A 14,648-nucleotide genomic window follows, 5' to 3' on the forward strand; every position below is an offset into this window, starting at 1 on the left:
ATTTAGAACAATATACAAGCATGTGTTTTCTAGTAACCAAAATTCAGTCAGGTCAATAGTACAAATAGTCACAAACAAAAGAAACAAATTGCAAGCAAAGAAAGCAACATTTTTGTATGGTGTTTACAAAAATTGCCAGACATAATTAAAACACAAATAAAAAAATTGAATTAAAATAAATACAGTTTTCATATATATCTCTGTATGTATATGAATTCAAATGCTGTTTGTTTCAATGTAGATTTTTACGATATCTAATTGTGCTTAAAATATTTATATGCAAAAAAAAAATATATACTAAACTATATATTATATATATATTCTAACTATATGCTGTTTATATCCAATCTATCGTAATGGCTGACATTGAAGAAAATTAAGACATTATCTAAGTATATCAACTATAATTTTAGGTACTTTCCTTAGTTGTTTTGTTTTCTAGAAGTTCTGATTGTTTTCGGGTGTCTGAAATTTCAAAGCTTTGTTAAAAAGAAAAACGAACAAATATAAAAATAAATAACAATATACCAACGCTCAACAATATTGTTTTAAATTTTGTTGGAAGAAACAGTAAGCTCTGGATATTTAGTTGGCATTTATCGCCTCATATTTCAGTATCACATTCACAAATACAAAAGCAATATTCAGTAAGCAAAATATTGTCGCTTAATTTGTCGACGTTTCCAAATTTCACTCTGTGCATATCGTGTATATTTTATATTAAAAAAAAAAAAAAAAAAGTAACACGTGTCCTATAATTAATATAAAATCATGAGCGAACCAGATGATAAGGTAACTACAATCTATAACCCTTCAACTCATCAATCTCCTCATCCGTGTTGTCTGTAAAATTCACCTTTAAATTTCTGTTTTAAATTACTTATCGATAATTAATAATCAAGCGAATTCGATGGCTACCTTTCGGAGTAACCCAGTAAATAATCTAATATATTATAATCAGCGCACTCTAGAAAATATATTAACATTGATTACACGTTTATTATCTAAAATCTAAAGCAACATTTTAATTTAGCTATAATGTCTCTGTTGCTTAAAACAAATATTATACAAATACATTTTGTTTCTTTTATTTTGTTTATCGATGAATCGCGAGCAACCCAATTCGCCGACTACCATTTTGAGTAAGTTCATACAATAGAACGAGTTCCGCTGTGAACTATAGCACCAGGTATCATCGCGGAGCACACACGAAATCAATTTTTTACAACGAAAACGACAGTGCGAACTGATTATATTGTCCATTGTATTATTTAAAGTTTTTTGTGTTGTACACGCGATATATATAAGGGTTTCATTTAACCCGACGAGAATATTATAACAAGTGTTTAAAATAAAGCCGCAAAAGTGGATACCGATAACGTAAAAATTGAGGATTTGATGGACTCTGATCCTGACATTGAGTTCATTGAAAAGGATAGTGGGATGTCTTCGTTAGGTGGTAGCAAGGACGAGACGCCAGAGCGCCGGACAGTAGCCATTGTAAGTTAAACCGCGTGCGTCTGAAAGCCCCTACCGTTTTGGTTTTCGTGCTCACGTAATTGGAGAACTAGTCCATCTGCTTATCAAACGTACACATACACACACACACATACATAGTTATGTATGTGCCTTTGTACTTATTGATTATTACAACGTGCATCAATCGCATTACTTTCTTTACAGCCAGCAAATGAAGAGCCGCAAACAGATGGTGAGAATTACGATGATGTAAGTTTTGCTCTCAATTTATGTTTGTAAACATGCAGAATATATGTATGTATATACAGAAGTGAACATTCTAACCTCACACTTGTGTTGTTTAGGAACCAGATGAGACGTTCGGTGAACGTATGATGGGACTATCAGAAATGTTCCCGGAATCAGTGCGCAATGCGGTGAGCAGTGTAGCCACCACTGCGGCGAAGAGTTTCCGTAGTCTCTATCAGTTCTCATGCAATGCATCGTGGATATTCTTTACGAGTTCCGTCATACTGTTTGCGCCCGTCATTTTTGAGACCGAGCGCGCCCAAATGGAGGAGCTACACAAGTCGCAGCAGAAGCAAGTGCTGCTTGGTCCAGGCAGTGCCATGGCCGCTGGAGCATCGCCCAGTTTACCATTAATTCGTTAATTATCAGCTTTGATATACATCTATGCATAATACGTTAGTTCGATTTGCCAGCGGGGACGAAACAATAACAACAGCAGCAACCACATTTAAAACGGGATATTCCCTCACGCTCTAGAGTATAAGTCGGAATCGAGCCAGTTGATCCAGTTCACAAGTCCCTGCCAGTGAATGTTTATTAACACTAAAACCAAACACAACACACACACACATATACTAATGGCAATCAATGGAAGCCAATCAAAGTCAACGCCTTAAGCATTTACCATCTTAATATCCACTCATTCGAGCAGTTGGCATAGAACTTTCAACTAGGGTTTAGTCCAAGTATTTGTAGTTGGCCTACACATCAAGAAGAAAAGAACAATTAATGTTTGTAAAATTTAATAAAAATTCGTTTATTAAGAGTTAATTAAGGACCACCGAGATATTCTCTTGGTATGGGGTGCTCCATAAAATAACGACGAAATTCTCCAGCGTATTTATTACGCAGTGCCCGCTCACCGTATTCATTGAAACGCTGAGCGAGAAATACATAGACATCAAGGACTTTTGCATGGGCCGACAGCTTCTTAAAGGACTGTGCGGAACGCTCCAATATATCCAAGGATTTCAACAGCTGCGCTTTGCGAGCATTTGCATCCTTAATGGCCAGCAGGCAACGCACGAACACAAAGTCCGCCTTGGCCCGCTCGTAGAGTCCCCCGTTTATGTGTATATCGTCCATGCTGCGCTTGATGGCCTGGTACGCCTTTTGCGGCATGCCCAGCATTAGAAGTACCTGTGCCAGCAACATATCCACAGTGGCCAACTCGTAGTCCATCTGCGACTCGGACATATCCTCGGCCACACGCAGCAGCAGCATAACTGCCTCGCTGGAGAAATTGCCCTCGGCTAGGCTGCAGTAGGCGAGCAGGACTTGGACACGCATGCGCAGCAGAAACGGCAGCTCCGACTTGGCTGCCAGCTTATCAAGCAGCCGGCGTGCATTAAAAAATTCGCGCTTGGCCACATAGATGGCGGCGCGCTGTTGCATCGCAGCCGATGGATCGAGTAGATGCAGTTGATCACATGCTTTAAGGGCGTCGTGCCAACGACAGCGATAAATCCCCGACTGTATGGTCACATGACACTGGCTAATCATCCAGCACTCAGCGTTCGGCATGCGTGGCAGCTGTTCGCGGGCCCGGTGAAGCAATACGCGAGCGAGACGCAGTTCGCCCTGCAAATGCAGCCACATGGCATAGCTGGCCAGAGCGCTGCCTATGCCGGCCGATCCGCTGCAATTGAAACGATCCCGTACGGACAACAGCAGCTGGGCATACAAAGCCGACAATTCGTGTCTGCCGTAGGCACACCAAACAGCGCTCCTCAAGGCCAAGGCTTCAGAGGCATGATTGGAAAGATTGTTCCGATTGGTTAGCTGATCACTATGTTGCAGCAGGTCGAAGAGACGCAACGGCTGATAGCCCGCCACGGTGCCCAGTTTCACAGCAAAGTGGAGCGCAAGCGTATAATTCTGTAGAAGATTCCCATCCGCATCACTGATGTCAGCCACGCTGCGTTGCACATACGAGAGGGGCAGCTCGTCGCGCAGTAGGCAGTGCCAGGTATTGGCCAAATTCAAGCTCCTCTTGTCGCCGTGCTCTTGGGCGAGCATGATGCTCTCTCTGAGTGCTGCCAGTGCCTCCTCCCGATGCCCAAATGTCGCATGCAGCACGGCCAGATTGATGCAAAAGTATTGATAGCCCTTCTCCTGGCTCATCAGCCGCACAGGCGACCGATCCAAGGCTCGATGCAGAGCCGACAATGCATTATAGTAATCACGTATGCGCAGCTGATTCATATATCCCAGAAAATAGGAGGTCGTATTCAAGGGAAGATCCTCAATGATCTGCTGCACCTTCAGCTGCAGCTCTTTGGGGGACAAGGCGGAGCTCTCATCATTGTCCAATAGTTCCGACTGCTTGTTAATAAAGAATTTCGCCTGCTTCGGCGCCCATCTGCTTAGCGACTGACCAACCACTCCCTGTTCTTGCTTCGGCTCAGCCGTGTCCTTGTTAATCTCCTCCTCCGGAGCTGACGGTGGTGGTGTCTGCGCTCTGTGCAGCACGCCACCAACAATCAATTTCCGTGCTCCCGACGATAGGGCTCGTATACCACGCTCATAGTAGAGACATATATTCCGATACATGCACATCATCTCGGCGAAAGAGAAGCGTTCAAGCACAACGGCCACTCGTCGGACGTAAACGCCAACCATGCTGAACTGGCTAACGCCGTAGTCTTCATTCAGCAGTGTGTCGATGTTTTGCATTTCGGCGAAGTCGAACAATGCCTCAATGCTGGCCGAGCCACAGAACTCGGACATTGCCTTCTCGAAGGACTCCAGCATAAGTGCGTCCAGCTTAAATGGCTTGCTCGTAATCAAATTGTGCAGCTCATTATACGTCATATCCGCCTCTTGGATTAACTTGAACATGAGCATACAAAACATGCGTCGCCTCTGTGGTCGCATCGTAATTCCCGAATCCATTGAATTCTTCTTTTCCTACATAAATGTTGTATGTAAATGTATCAATTGAGAGAGTTGCAAATTCACGTACCTTCACATATTGCTTGAGTAGTATCAGTACGGCTATCTTGTGAGGTGTGGGTGTCTCTATGCGCGGCGGCACCAGCTTGGAGCTGGGATCCAATGTATCCAGCTCCTCGAACAAATTCATCTCATCTGAATTTTTATTTTGCCGGCACAAACACAAACTATTCACACACACACACACACGAATATACTCAGCTACAGCCAACTTCACATAGTATGGTCTTAAACATATGGCAACTCACTTTGGCGGGCTATTTAAAAGTTTGATTAACAACGAATATTGCAATACACAGAAGCCGCCAACTTCACGTGACAGAGACAACAGAGTGCTGCCAACTTGTTTGACGCTTGTGAGAACTAAAGTTGGCGGATATTTGAAAATTTCTATAAATAATAGTCGAATAAGAGCATCGCAGACTGCGCACGGTTATTTAGCACCGAAAGAGCCGTAAGTCTGGCTTCATTGCTCATTACATTTCATTGCACAACACAAATACAGTCCTTTTGTTAACACGTATAACGTATAAACTGTGTAAGCTGATAGGTTCAAAGTCTATCAGCTCACAATCGCTGTTTGCCTAATAAATATATAAATATTCGTATGCGCAAAGCCAATATACAAAGTTCGTCAATCTTCTACCCATTTATTTTTAGCGAAGCTAATTAATTCTAGTCAATGAATTGGAATAACAGTACGTGGTGTGCACATGTAAATCTTGCAAAATGTATGAACGCAATAGCGAACTTTAGATGAGGAATGGGAAAATGGCACGGCGACCCCTTGGATAATCCTTGAATTCCTTCTTGTAATTGCGATGCTTGGCCAGAGCCCAAACAGTCATCTGGAATGCGCCAGCGAATGCAAACAGATAGGCGGGCAAGCAAGAGGTCATAGCCGAGAAGCAGACCCAGGCGCCAATCTCGTATGTATAATTAGGGCAAGAGACCAAGCTGCAAGAGAACATTCAATTGAATAATAAGATTTACAATGAAGTCGATAGAGCGCGAGATCAGGACTTACTTGAATAGCTTTGTCAATGGATTGCCGTCGGCCACTGGAATCTTGCGCACCTTGGTGCCCGGCGGACGCAAATTACGTAAAGCAATGTGTATCGAAAAGTTGCCCAATTCGCAGAGCTAAAAATCAAAAATCCTTTAGAATGTTTACATAAGATAATATTTATGAAACACTCACAGCAAAGGCAGCCAGTGCAGCATAGACGGTGCACATGCAGGGGGATGTGTAGAGTGGATGATTCACATGGTAAGAGACATACGCTGTGAAGCCCCAATAGTAGCTGCAATTCTTGAACAGATTACGCAGCGGCATCGTATTATGGGAGAAACGATGCACGAAGATCGTCTCCAGCAAACGCTTCACATAGTGAACGGTATAACAGCCAGCGGCGATACTATGAATGATAAATATATATTATTATATTATTATATTAAAAAAGGGAAATTTTGTAAAATTGGGAATTTCTCTGATTCAGATTTTTAAACTACATTTTATTATAATTTATGAAAATTTTCTTTATATGATCGCATATATAAGATTACGAGGTAGCTATTAGTCGTGTCCAAACGCCATGTTTTCATCAACACTTCATATACCCCGTTCAGAGTGCGTTCAGAGTATATACAAATCGTGTTGAAAGCGTGTTAATGATTATGCAGCCAACAACAGGTAAAAGCTAGCCCAGCGCTGATCACAAATTATTTGCATAAGCTCACAAAATCGACCGCTGGGTCAAGCGGGTCGATACTATTATCACTGTGTGCGTATGTGAATCTGTGTATGTGTGTTACTCTGGCGAAAGTCACACATACCTACACACACACACACACACAGAGAGAGAGAGAGTGAATGATATCTATAGCTAATAACTACTTACTGAGTGGTCAACGAAATGGGATTCCCAGCTGCCTTGCCGTAAATGAATTCCGGACGAAAATAGAAAATTAGATAAACAATCAAAGGACCTGCATACTCGGCCAGGAACACGGTCTTCCAGCCAATTTGTGGTCCCAAATCCTTAATGTAGACCTTGTCCCCATCGCTGAGGTTAAGTGCTCCAACGGTATCAGTATCCTTCAAGCTTTTGCCACGCGGCTCCAGGCGTCTTAAATGAAAACATTATTAGTTTTTGGGAATTTATGCATGTTTGTTTGCATGTGTGTGTGCGTTGGTGCACTTACAGCGATATGCGGTCGGCATGCGGCGTTTGCTTTAAACTTTTGTGAATCACGACGCGTAGCTCGCTTATCGCAACCGAGGCAGAGGACACATTTACCTTGCCATAGGCTTTGCTAGTTTTGGCATTTAGTACTTCCAGCTCCACCATTTTTCGTGACTGTCACTATTTTTCGTCTAGCTAGTCTTTATTTAGAGTGTTGCTGACTAATGAAAGGTTAGCAATCAGAGAGAGATTATGTTACTATGCTGTATAACTCAAATGGCACTGTCAAAGTCAAATTTGTCAATATGTGACATCACAAAAGTGTATGCTAAGCCACCAATGCTTCTCATGTCAAATTTTCTCACTGATATCACTGACCAGAGAACACTCTGGTCAGTGCTGATATTGTAAAACTCAATTGGCTATGTTACCTCAAGTTTGATGTGCCAAAAATTGTATGCCCAGTTACCGTTGTTAACCAAGTCAAATCGTATGACGCTTTTATGTTTGAAACTCCAATTGAAAACTTTATAGGATTACCAAAATATACCCCTAGCTAACATTGCTTACAAAGTCATTTTTTCTATCGTTGGTCTACAGGAATTGTTACTAAGCCAGTCGACTCAGCACGTAAAGCAGGTCTCGTCTTGAATTTGTTACAAAAAAAAAATTTTAATTGTGTGGTGAGTGTCTAGATTTTAAAATACACAAACAAAAAATAAATTCCCGTAGTAAGCCTTGAAAACTGAAATTGTGTATAAACATTCGTGCGGCGTAACCTTTTTTAACTCATTCATTTTCCGTTTGACTTCAAAAGTGAACACTTGGAGCTAAAAGAAATTGTTAAAATTTAGCAAACAAGCTAACAATATAAGAAAGAAAAAAACGCGCAGCATTAATCAAACGGTATAGTGAAATTCAGTAAATAAAAATATTAGGCAAACGAAACTTAAAGTAAACGGTTTGAGGGGTGAGTAAAAAAATCAATATAAAATTAAATTTAAATTGTGTTTAACTCAACGGTCTGGCACCCCTAAAGTGTGGTAGATTTAAGTGTGGTTAAATTAGAGGACAAGCGAGAGAGTGAGATAAACATATAGCACGTATAGATGCTGCAGTTGTGCATTACGAATCGAACGAATTGTTTTAGGCATGTTCGGTATAATTTTGCATACGGCTTTCAGTGTATTGGCACTACAATTTGCATAAATTGATTAGAAACTGCAAGCAATGTTATTTTACCATTAAGGCAAACAAATTATTAAGACTTGCAAGTTCTTGAAATTTGTGCGTGAGCAGGATAGCTCTATTAACATTACAGTTTCCCCATCCAAGTATACAAAAGTTCCCCTGCAGTTGCCAAGTCTATATAAAGTGAGGCACATTGGAAATCGTTTGAAGTAATCAAAAAGTGAAGCAATTGAGCAGAAGGAATAATCGCAGCTGTGAATAAACTGAAATAAAAAAGTTAATTTTTAGTGAACAATTAAATATCTAAAAGCTAAGAATCAGTGATTGAAAAAGTGAGTTTTGTCGAGTTATGGTACATTATTTTCTATATTTTAAAAATCTGCTTGTATGAAATGTAGAAGGTAGATGTTCGATACGCCATTTTTTTTTTTCTTTCGTCGTATTTTTGGTTACGTGTTTATTTGGAATTAAGCTATTTTTTTCCAATTTGTTGTGAAATTAGCTTAATGGTGTCATAGAAAATTCAAGAAGACATACTAAAACATACATGTACATATGCGTATATATATAATTATATATGCGTGTATATGTATATAGACATAAGTTACTGCAAATGTATGTGTGTATTATTTGCACGCACTTATCTAATGCATTCGTATTTATGTATGTATATATATATAGAAGGGAAAAAATAAGTGCGCAGTTAGAAATTTACACTGCGTGTTAATTTTTGATTTTATTAAAAACAAAATCTGCGTTGCAAAACTTCAGACGCAAGCAACCCTGTATGCAAATATATTTGTATGAGTATATATGTATATGTTAGTATATAAGAAGAGTCAATGGCAGAGCAATGGCCGTCAACAAAGGTTTTTTCTCTTTGTTTAAGACTTTGACAAGGGAGGAAATAGGAAGAGTCCAAAGTGTGAAGAGACGTAGATAATAAGTATACATACAAATATTCACTTTGCGTTTGTGTGCGTATGGGTCAAGCACAAAGCAATCGGGGACATACTCGAATTTTCTACAGCTCTGTTAGTCATCGTGAAAGTTATAATTTCATAGCACTTTGAGTTGAGGTCTGTCAAGACAAGTTTTTTTTTTTTTTCTAACTTTTTATTTTATTTCATATTTTTATTTCCAGAATTACCAAAATGCAGATCTTCGTTAAAACTTTGACGGGAAAGACCATCACTCTGGAGGTTGAGCCTTCCGATACCATTGAGAACGTTAAGGCCAAGATTCAAGATAAGGAGGGAATTCCACCAGATCAGCAGCGTCTGATCTTTGCCGGCAAGCAACTGGAAGATGGCCGCACTTTGTCTGACTACAATATCCAGAAGGAGTCGACCCTTCATCTGGTCCTCCGTCTGCGTGGTGGTATGCAAATCTTCGTGAAGACCCTGACTGGCAAGACCATCACTCTGGAGGTGGAGCCTTCCGATACCATTGAGAATGTGAAGGCTAAGATTCAGGACAAGGAAGGTATTCCCCCAGACCAGCAGCGTCTGATCTTCGCCGGCAAGCAACTGGAAGATGGTCGCACCTTGTCTGACTACAATATCCAGAAGGAATCGACCCTCCACTTGGTTCTCCGTCTGCGTGGTGGTATGCAAATCTTCGTGAAGACCCTGACTGGCAAGACCATCACTCTGGAGGTGGAGCCTTCCGATACCATTGAGAATGTGAAGGCTAAGATTCAGGACAAGGAAGGTATTCCCCCAGATCAGCAGCGTCTGATCTTCGCCGGCAAGCAACTGGAAGATGGTCGCACCTTGTCTGACTACAATATCCAGAAGGAGTCGACCCTTCATCTGGTCCTCCGTCTGCGTGGTGGTATGCAAATCTTCGTGAAGACCCTGACTGGCAAAACCATCACCTTGGAGGTGGAGCCTTCCGATACCATTGAAAACGTGAAGGCCAAGATTCAGGACAAGGAAGGTATTCCCCCAGACCAGCAGCGTCTGATCTTCGCCGGCAAGCAACTGGAAGACGGTCGCACCTTGTCTGACTACAACATTCAAAAGGAATCCACCCTCCACTTGGTTCTCCGTCTGCGTGGTGGTATGCAAATCTTCGTGAAGACCCTGACTGGCAAGACCATCACTCTGGAGGTGGAACCTTCCGATACCATTGAGAATGTGAAGGCTAAGATTCAGGATAAGGAAGGTATTCCCCCAGACCAGCAGCGTCTGATCTTCGCTGGCAAGCAACTGGAAGATGGTCGCACCTTGTCTGACTACAATATCCAGAAGGAATCGACCCTTCATCTGGTCCTCCGTCTGCGTGGTGGTATGCAAATCTTCGTGAAGACCCTGACTGGCAAGACCATCACTCTGGAGGTGGAGCCTTCCGACACGATTGAAAACGTCAAGGCCAAGATTCAGGACAAGGAAGGTATTCCCCCAGACCAGCAGCGTCTGATCTTCGCCGGCAAGCAACTGGAAGACGGTCGCACCTTGTCTGACTACAATATCCAAAAGGAATCGACCCTCCACTTGGTTCTCCGTCTGCGTGGTGGTATGCAAATCTTCGTGAAGACCCTGACTGGCAAGACCATCACTCTGGAGGTGGAGCCTTCCGATACCATTGAGAATGTGAAGGCTAAGATTCAGGACAAGGAAGGTATTCCCCCAGACCAGCAGCGTCTGATCTTCGCTGGCAAGCAACTGGAAGATGGCCGCACCTTGTCTGACTACAATATACAGAAGGAATCGACCCTTCACTTGGTTCTCCGTCTGCGTGGTGGTATGCAAATCTTCGTGAAGACCCTGACTGGCAAGACCATCACTCTGGAGGTGGAGCCTTCCGATACCATTGAGAATGTGAAGGCTAAGATTCAGGACAAGGAAGGTATTCCCCCAGACCAGCAGCGTCTGATCTTCGCTGGCAAGCAACTGGAAGATGGCCGCACCTTGTCTGACTACAATATCCAGAAGGAATCGACCCTCCACTTGGTTCTCCGTCTGCGTGGTGGTATGCAAATCTTCGTGAAGACCCTGACTGGCAAGACCATCACTTTGGAGGTGGAGCCTTCCGATACCATTGAGAATGTGAAGGCTAAGATTCAGGACAAGGAAGGTATTCCCCCAGACCAGCAGCGTCTGATCTTCGCTGGCAAGCAACTGGAAGATGGCCGCACCTTGTCTGACTACAATATCCAAAAGGAATCGACCCTCCACTTGGTTCTCCGTCTGCGTGGTGGTATGCAAATCTTTGTGAAGACCCTGACTGGCAAGACCATCACTCTGGAGGTGGAGCCTTCCGACACGATTGAAAACGTGAAGGCTAAGATTCAGGACAAGGAAGGTATTCCCCCCGATCAGCAGCGTCTTATCTTCGCCGGCAAGCAACTGGAAGACGGTCGCACCTTGTCTGACTACAATATCCAGAAGGAATCGACCCTCCACTTGGTTCTCCGTCTGCGTGGTGGTATGCAAATCTTCGTGAAGACCCTGACTGGCAAGACCATCACTCTGGAGGTGGAGCCTTCCGATACCATTGAGAATGTGAAGGCTAAGATTCAGGACAAGGAAGGTATTCCCCCAGATCAGCAGCGTCTGATCTTTGCCGGCAAGCAACTGGAAGATGGTCGCACCCTGTCTGACTACAACATTCAAAAGGAGTCTACCCTTCATTTGGTACTGCGTCTGCGTGGCGGTTACTCAACTTAATTGCAAAATAAAAGAAAGCGCAAATGAATAATTCAACACTAAAATCAAGCCACAGTTTCCAAATTTTTTTATTTCTGCAAAAAACACTAGACCGCAAGAAAAAATTCAAAATTACAAGTTCAAGCATTGAGCCGAATTTCCTGTGCCTGCTGTTTCTTCTGGCTTAATTCTTGCTTCAAATTCCATAAACAATAACAAATTAAAATAAATTTACCATATTCAAGAAGTTGTATTTTGCATTTTATTTTATTTATTGTCAGGTCCTGTTACTGGGTAAACAAAAATGCACTGGGTGATGAGATTGCAACATTTCATAAGAAATTCATTTCTTGGAGTTTTCTGTCATGGAAATCCAATATATAACGTTTGAATATTCGCTTAATTGGAATAAAATGGCATTTTACATCAAATGATATTTCATGTACATATATATATATATATATTTGTATTTATTCCATCTATATTATTATATATATTTATTCCGTCTATATTATATATGTATATTTATTCCATCTGTGGACGTTAACGTTTCACTGTGATTGGTATTTGTTTTGCTAAACATGAATACGTTTCGTGGTGACTGTCAAAAAGTGCATGACAAATAAATTTCAATCCGTAAAGTGAATGCTTCCCGTTTATTTCGGACAAAAGAAATCTGATAGTGAACGTGCAGACGAAATGGCCAAGGTATTGCAGCGTGCGGAAATCACGCTGCGTAGCTTCTATGTATTCAATTCCAATCTGAGTCAGAAGGAGGGCGAGGTGAGTTAAGCCAATCCGTGGGAGAGACGCCTACAAAATGTTATTGCTTTCATCCAACAGGAGCACAAGAAAATTCTGTTTTATCATCCAAATGATATTGAACTAAATACAAAAATCAAAGATGTGGGTCTTAGTGAAGCCATCATTACATTCACGGGGTGAGTCAGCGGCTACCACAGCTACAGCCCAAGAAGGAAGACTTATGTTTATTTTCCTCTACCAGAACGTTTACAAGCGAGGATGATTGTAAGGCTTTGCATACGCAGAAGACAACCCAGCTTTTCTATCAGCCAGAGCCAGGCTTCTGGCTTGTGTTGGTGGTCAATGTCCCCAAAGAGGTGAAGCTCAAGGAAGGCGTCGAGGTGGCTGACTATAGAGGGGGCGAAGTATCTGATAGGATATATCAAGCTGTCTTAAGGCAATGCTATCATATGTATCGCTTTCATCATGGTCCACTCCAAACGAAACTGACGGCCAGCCCAGGCAGTGAGGAGGCAGAGGAGCAGCGCCAACAATTGGCTGCAGATCTGAAAAAATTCTATGACCGCTATTTGGCTACACTCAAAGATCTGGCTCAGTGTGATATCATGGATATGCTACACTCCATTCAGTATCTTGCTCTAGACAAAAGCCTCTTTTTGCGCGCCCATAACTTCAGCATGCTATGCGATACCTTCACAGCAGTCAAAGAGTGCATCATGTTCTATAACGACCAAGTTGTCTGTGGAGGCAAACTGGCTGCTAGCGACTTGTATAGCTTGCATTCGTATGTCCTGGGAACAGTTTCTGAGGTTGGATCTGTGGATACCTTTCGAACGGGTGCATTTGTACTCGAAGGAGAAAAGCCAATCGCAACTGAGGTCTACTTGGATTTAGATAAGCAAATTAGGCCGCATTGTTTGCTCATATATCGCGCATTGAATGTTACGCTTTGTCTATTTGTGGATGGTAAAGAAAATGTTCTGTAATTACTTCAATATTCTCTCTAAATGAAAGTTTCATTGTAGCTGTTCCTACGCAGGAGTTCTATGAAGAGCTGCACGCCTATTTGGGCCCACAGCTCAGCTGCCTGGCTAAAGACATTGCTACTGCCTCGAAGTTGAATGCGAGTGCATCTGCAACGACTGCAACTAACCCTGACGATGGCTCAGCCAAATATCTGTTTATCAACGAGCAAAGCCTCAAGCATCATACAAATATCCATCGAAATGCAAAGAGCATTCCACGAAATGTAATGAGCATCATTGCAGATCTTGCTAATCCCATACAAGAAATCTCTGCCGCCGAGGAGCTGCAGGTGAAGACAACGAATGACTATTGGATTGTGAAGCGTCGTTGCAATTGGCGACAATATTATGTGATCCTCAGCAAAAGCAAGGCAACAACGCTGCTCGATGTGACACAGGAGGCAAAGCGTATATTTGAACAGGAGCTCACAGATGATGTATTCTTTGACAAATAAAAAGTAATAATAGATAAATGAATGGCGTTTTCCAATTGTATTTGGTTGTGCTGCTACTATTGTTCCTCGTTACTGGTTGCCAGCAGAGGCCGCAGCAGGGGCTGAGGTGCCTCTGTGGATGCTCCTTTCAAGCCAGCACCGTGCCACTATTCGTCGTCAGCTCATTGTTGGCATCAATGTAAACGCTCGTTGACGACGACGAACTGGTTGTTGCTCCATTCTGCCCTTTACTAAATTTAACAATATAAATATGACGATTCGACATGCATATGCTGTAGCTGTGGTGCTCGTAATCAATGGTAATGCGCTCACAGCTACTGTTAGCTATAAAGTTGTCATCAATGCTGCAGGCGTGGAAACAAAATTATTTAGTTTGATTTCCACATTCAGATTAGTTCAACTTGCCTCTCGGTTAGATTTAATAGGCCCATTATTATATTTGCGCTGCGCTCATCGTTTTTTAAGTCGCCACCTGATTCCAGTACTGCGCCATCATCCTTAAGTATCAAGTAACCAATTTGATTGGGAACAATTAGCTTATCTTTGTCCATAATTCAATTCCTTAAACTCAGGCTCACGCCTCAGATTCCGTTCTTTATTGTTTTTGTTTGCAGCTGCATTTGATGCCATTCACTTACCACGCGAACACAC

The 14,648-nt window shown here is 42.2% G+C and overlaps 6 protein-coding genes across 9 annotated transcripts; 3 read left to right on the plus strand and 3 right to left on the minus strand.

The window, feature by feature from the left end:
- Positions 1-603: 603 nt before the first annotated feature.
- On the plus strand, positions 604-2,538 carry LOC6581406 (mitochondrial import receptor subunit TOM22 homolog). 2 transcript variants are annotated; one of them, XM_015161808.3, is made up of 3 exons: positions 604-792; positions 1,684-1,728; positions 1,824-2,538. In XM_015161808.3, the coding sequence occupies exons 1-3, from the start codon at positions 772-774 to the stop codon at positions 2,127-2,129; spliced, it is 372 nt and encodes a 123-aa protein (XP_015017294.1). In that variant the 5' UTR covers positions 604-771; the 3' UTR covers positions 2,130-2,538. The 2 variants fall into 2 exon arrangements, with proteins under 2 accessions (XP_015017294.1, XP_002007136.1); XM_002007100.4 differs by lacking the exon at positions 604-792 and adding an exon at positions 1,163-1,500.
- On the minus strand, positions 2,494-4,920 carry LOC6581407 (anaphase-promoting complex subunit 5). Its single transcript, XM_002007101.4, has 2 exons — positions 4,733-4,920; positions 2,494-4,677 (listed from the first exon to the last, which is right to left on the minus strand). The coding sequence occupies exons 1-2, from the start codon at positions 4,850-4,852 to the stop codon at positions 2,539-2,541; spliced, it is 2,259 nt and encodes a 752-aa protein (XP_002007137.1). The 5' UTR covers positions 4,853-4,920; the 3' UTR covers positions 2,494-2,538.
- A 436-nt stretch (positions 4,921-5,356) lies between these two features.
- Positions 5,357-7,142, minus strand: LOC6581408 (very-long-chain enoyl-CoA reductase). Its single transcript, XM_002007102.4, has 5 exons — positions 6,928-7,142; positions 6,624-6,851; positions 5,924-6,140; positions 5,750-5,865; positions 5,357-5,679 (listed from the first exon to the last, which is right to left on the minus strand). The coding sequence occupies exons 1-5, from the start codon at positions 7,071-7,073 to the stop codon at positions 5,475-5,477; spliced, it is 912 nt and encodes a 303-aa protein (XP_002007138.1). The 5' UTR covers positions 7,074-7,142; the 3' UTR covers positions 5,357-5,474.
- Positions 7,143-7,575: 433 nt separating this feature from the next.
- Positions 7,576-11,999, plus strand: LOC6581409 (polyubiquitin-C). 3 transcript variants are annotated; one of them, XM_044009769.1, is made up of 2 exons: positions 7,576-7,591; positions 9,244-11,999. In XM_044009769.1, the coding sequence occupies exon 2, from the start codon at positions 9,254-9,256 to the stop codon at positions 11,771-11,773; it is 2,520 nt and encodes an 839-aa protein (XP_043865704.1). In that variant the 5' UTR covers positions 7,576-7,591; positions 9,244-9,253; the 3' UTR covers positions 11,774-11,999. The 3 variants fall into 3 exon arrangements, with proteins under 3 accessions (XP_043865704.1, XP_015017295.2, XP_002007139.2); XM_015161809.3 differs by lacking the exon at positions 7,576-7,591 and adding an exon at positions 7,723-7,878; XM_002007103.4 differs by lacking the exon at positions 7,576-7,591 and adding an exon at positions 8,302-8,431.
- A 327-nt stretch (positions 12,000-12,326) lies between these two features.
- LOC6587004 (vacuolar fusion protein CCZ1 homolog) lies at positions 12,327-14,015 on the plus strand. The gene is made up of 4 exons (XM_002012562.4): positions 12,327-12,535; positions 12,596-12,693; positions 12,759-13,483; positions 13,543-14,015. The coding sequence occupies exons 1-4, from the start codon at positions 12,398-12,400 to the stop codon at positions 13,995-13,997; spliced, it is 1,416 nt and encodes a 471-aa protein (XP_002012598.2). The 5' UTR covers positions 12,327-12,397; the 3' UTR covers positions 13,998-14,015.
- LOC6587003 (ragulator complex protein LAMTOR4 homolog) lies at positions 13,927-14,633 on the minus strand. The gene is made up of 2 exons (XM_032733464.2): positions 14,403-14,633; positions 13,927-14,341 (listed from the first exon to the last, which is right to left on the minus strand). The coding sequence occupies exons 1-2, from the start codon at positions 14,546-14,548 to the stop codon at positions 14,125-14,127; spliced, it is 363 nt and encodes a 120-aa protein (XP_032589355.2). The 5' UTR covers positions 14,549-14,633; the 3' UTR covers positions 13,927-14,124.
- Positions 14,634-14,648: the final 15 nt, after the last annotated feature.

Source organism: Drosophila mojavensis, unplaced genomic scaffold (assembly GCF_018153725.1).
Source record: "Drosophila mojavensis isolate 15081-1352.22 unplaced genomic scaffold, ASM1815372v1 contig_74, whole genome shotgun sequence".
Taxonomy (NCBI): Eukaryota; Metazoa; Arthropoda; class Insecta; order Diptera; family Drosophilidae; genus Drosophila; species Drosophila mojavensis.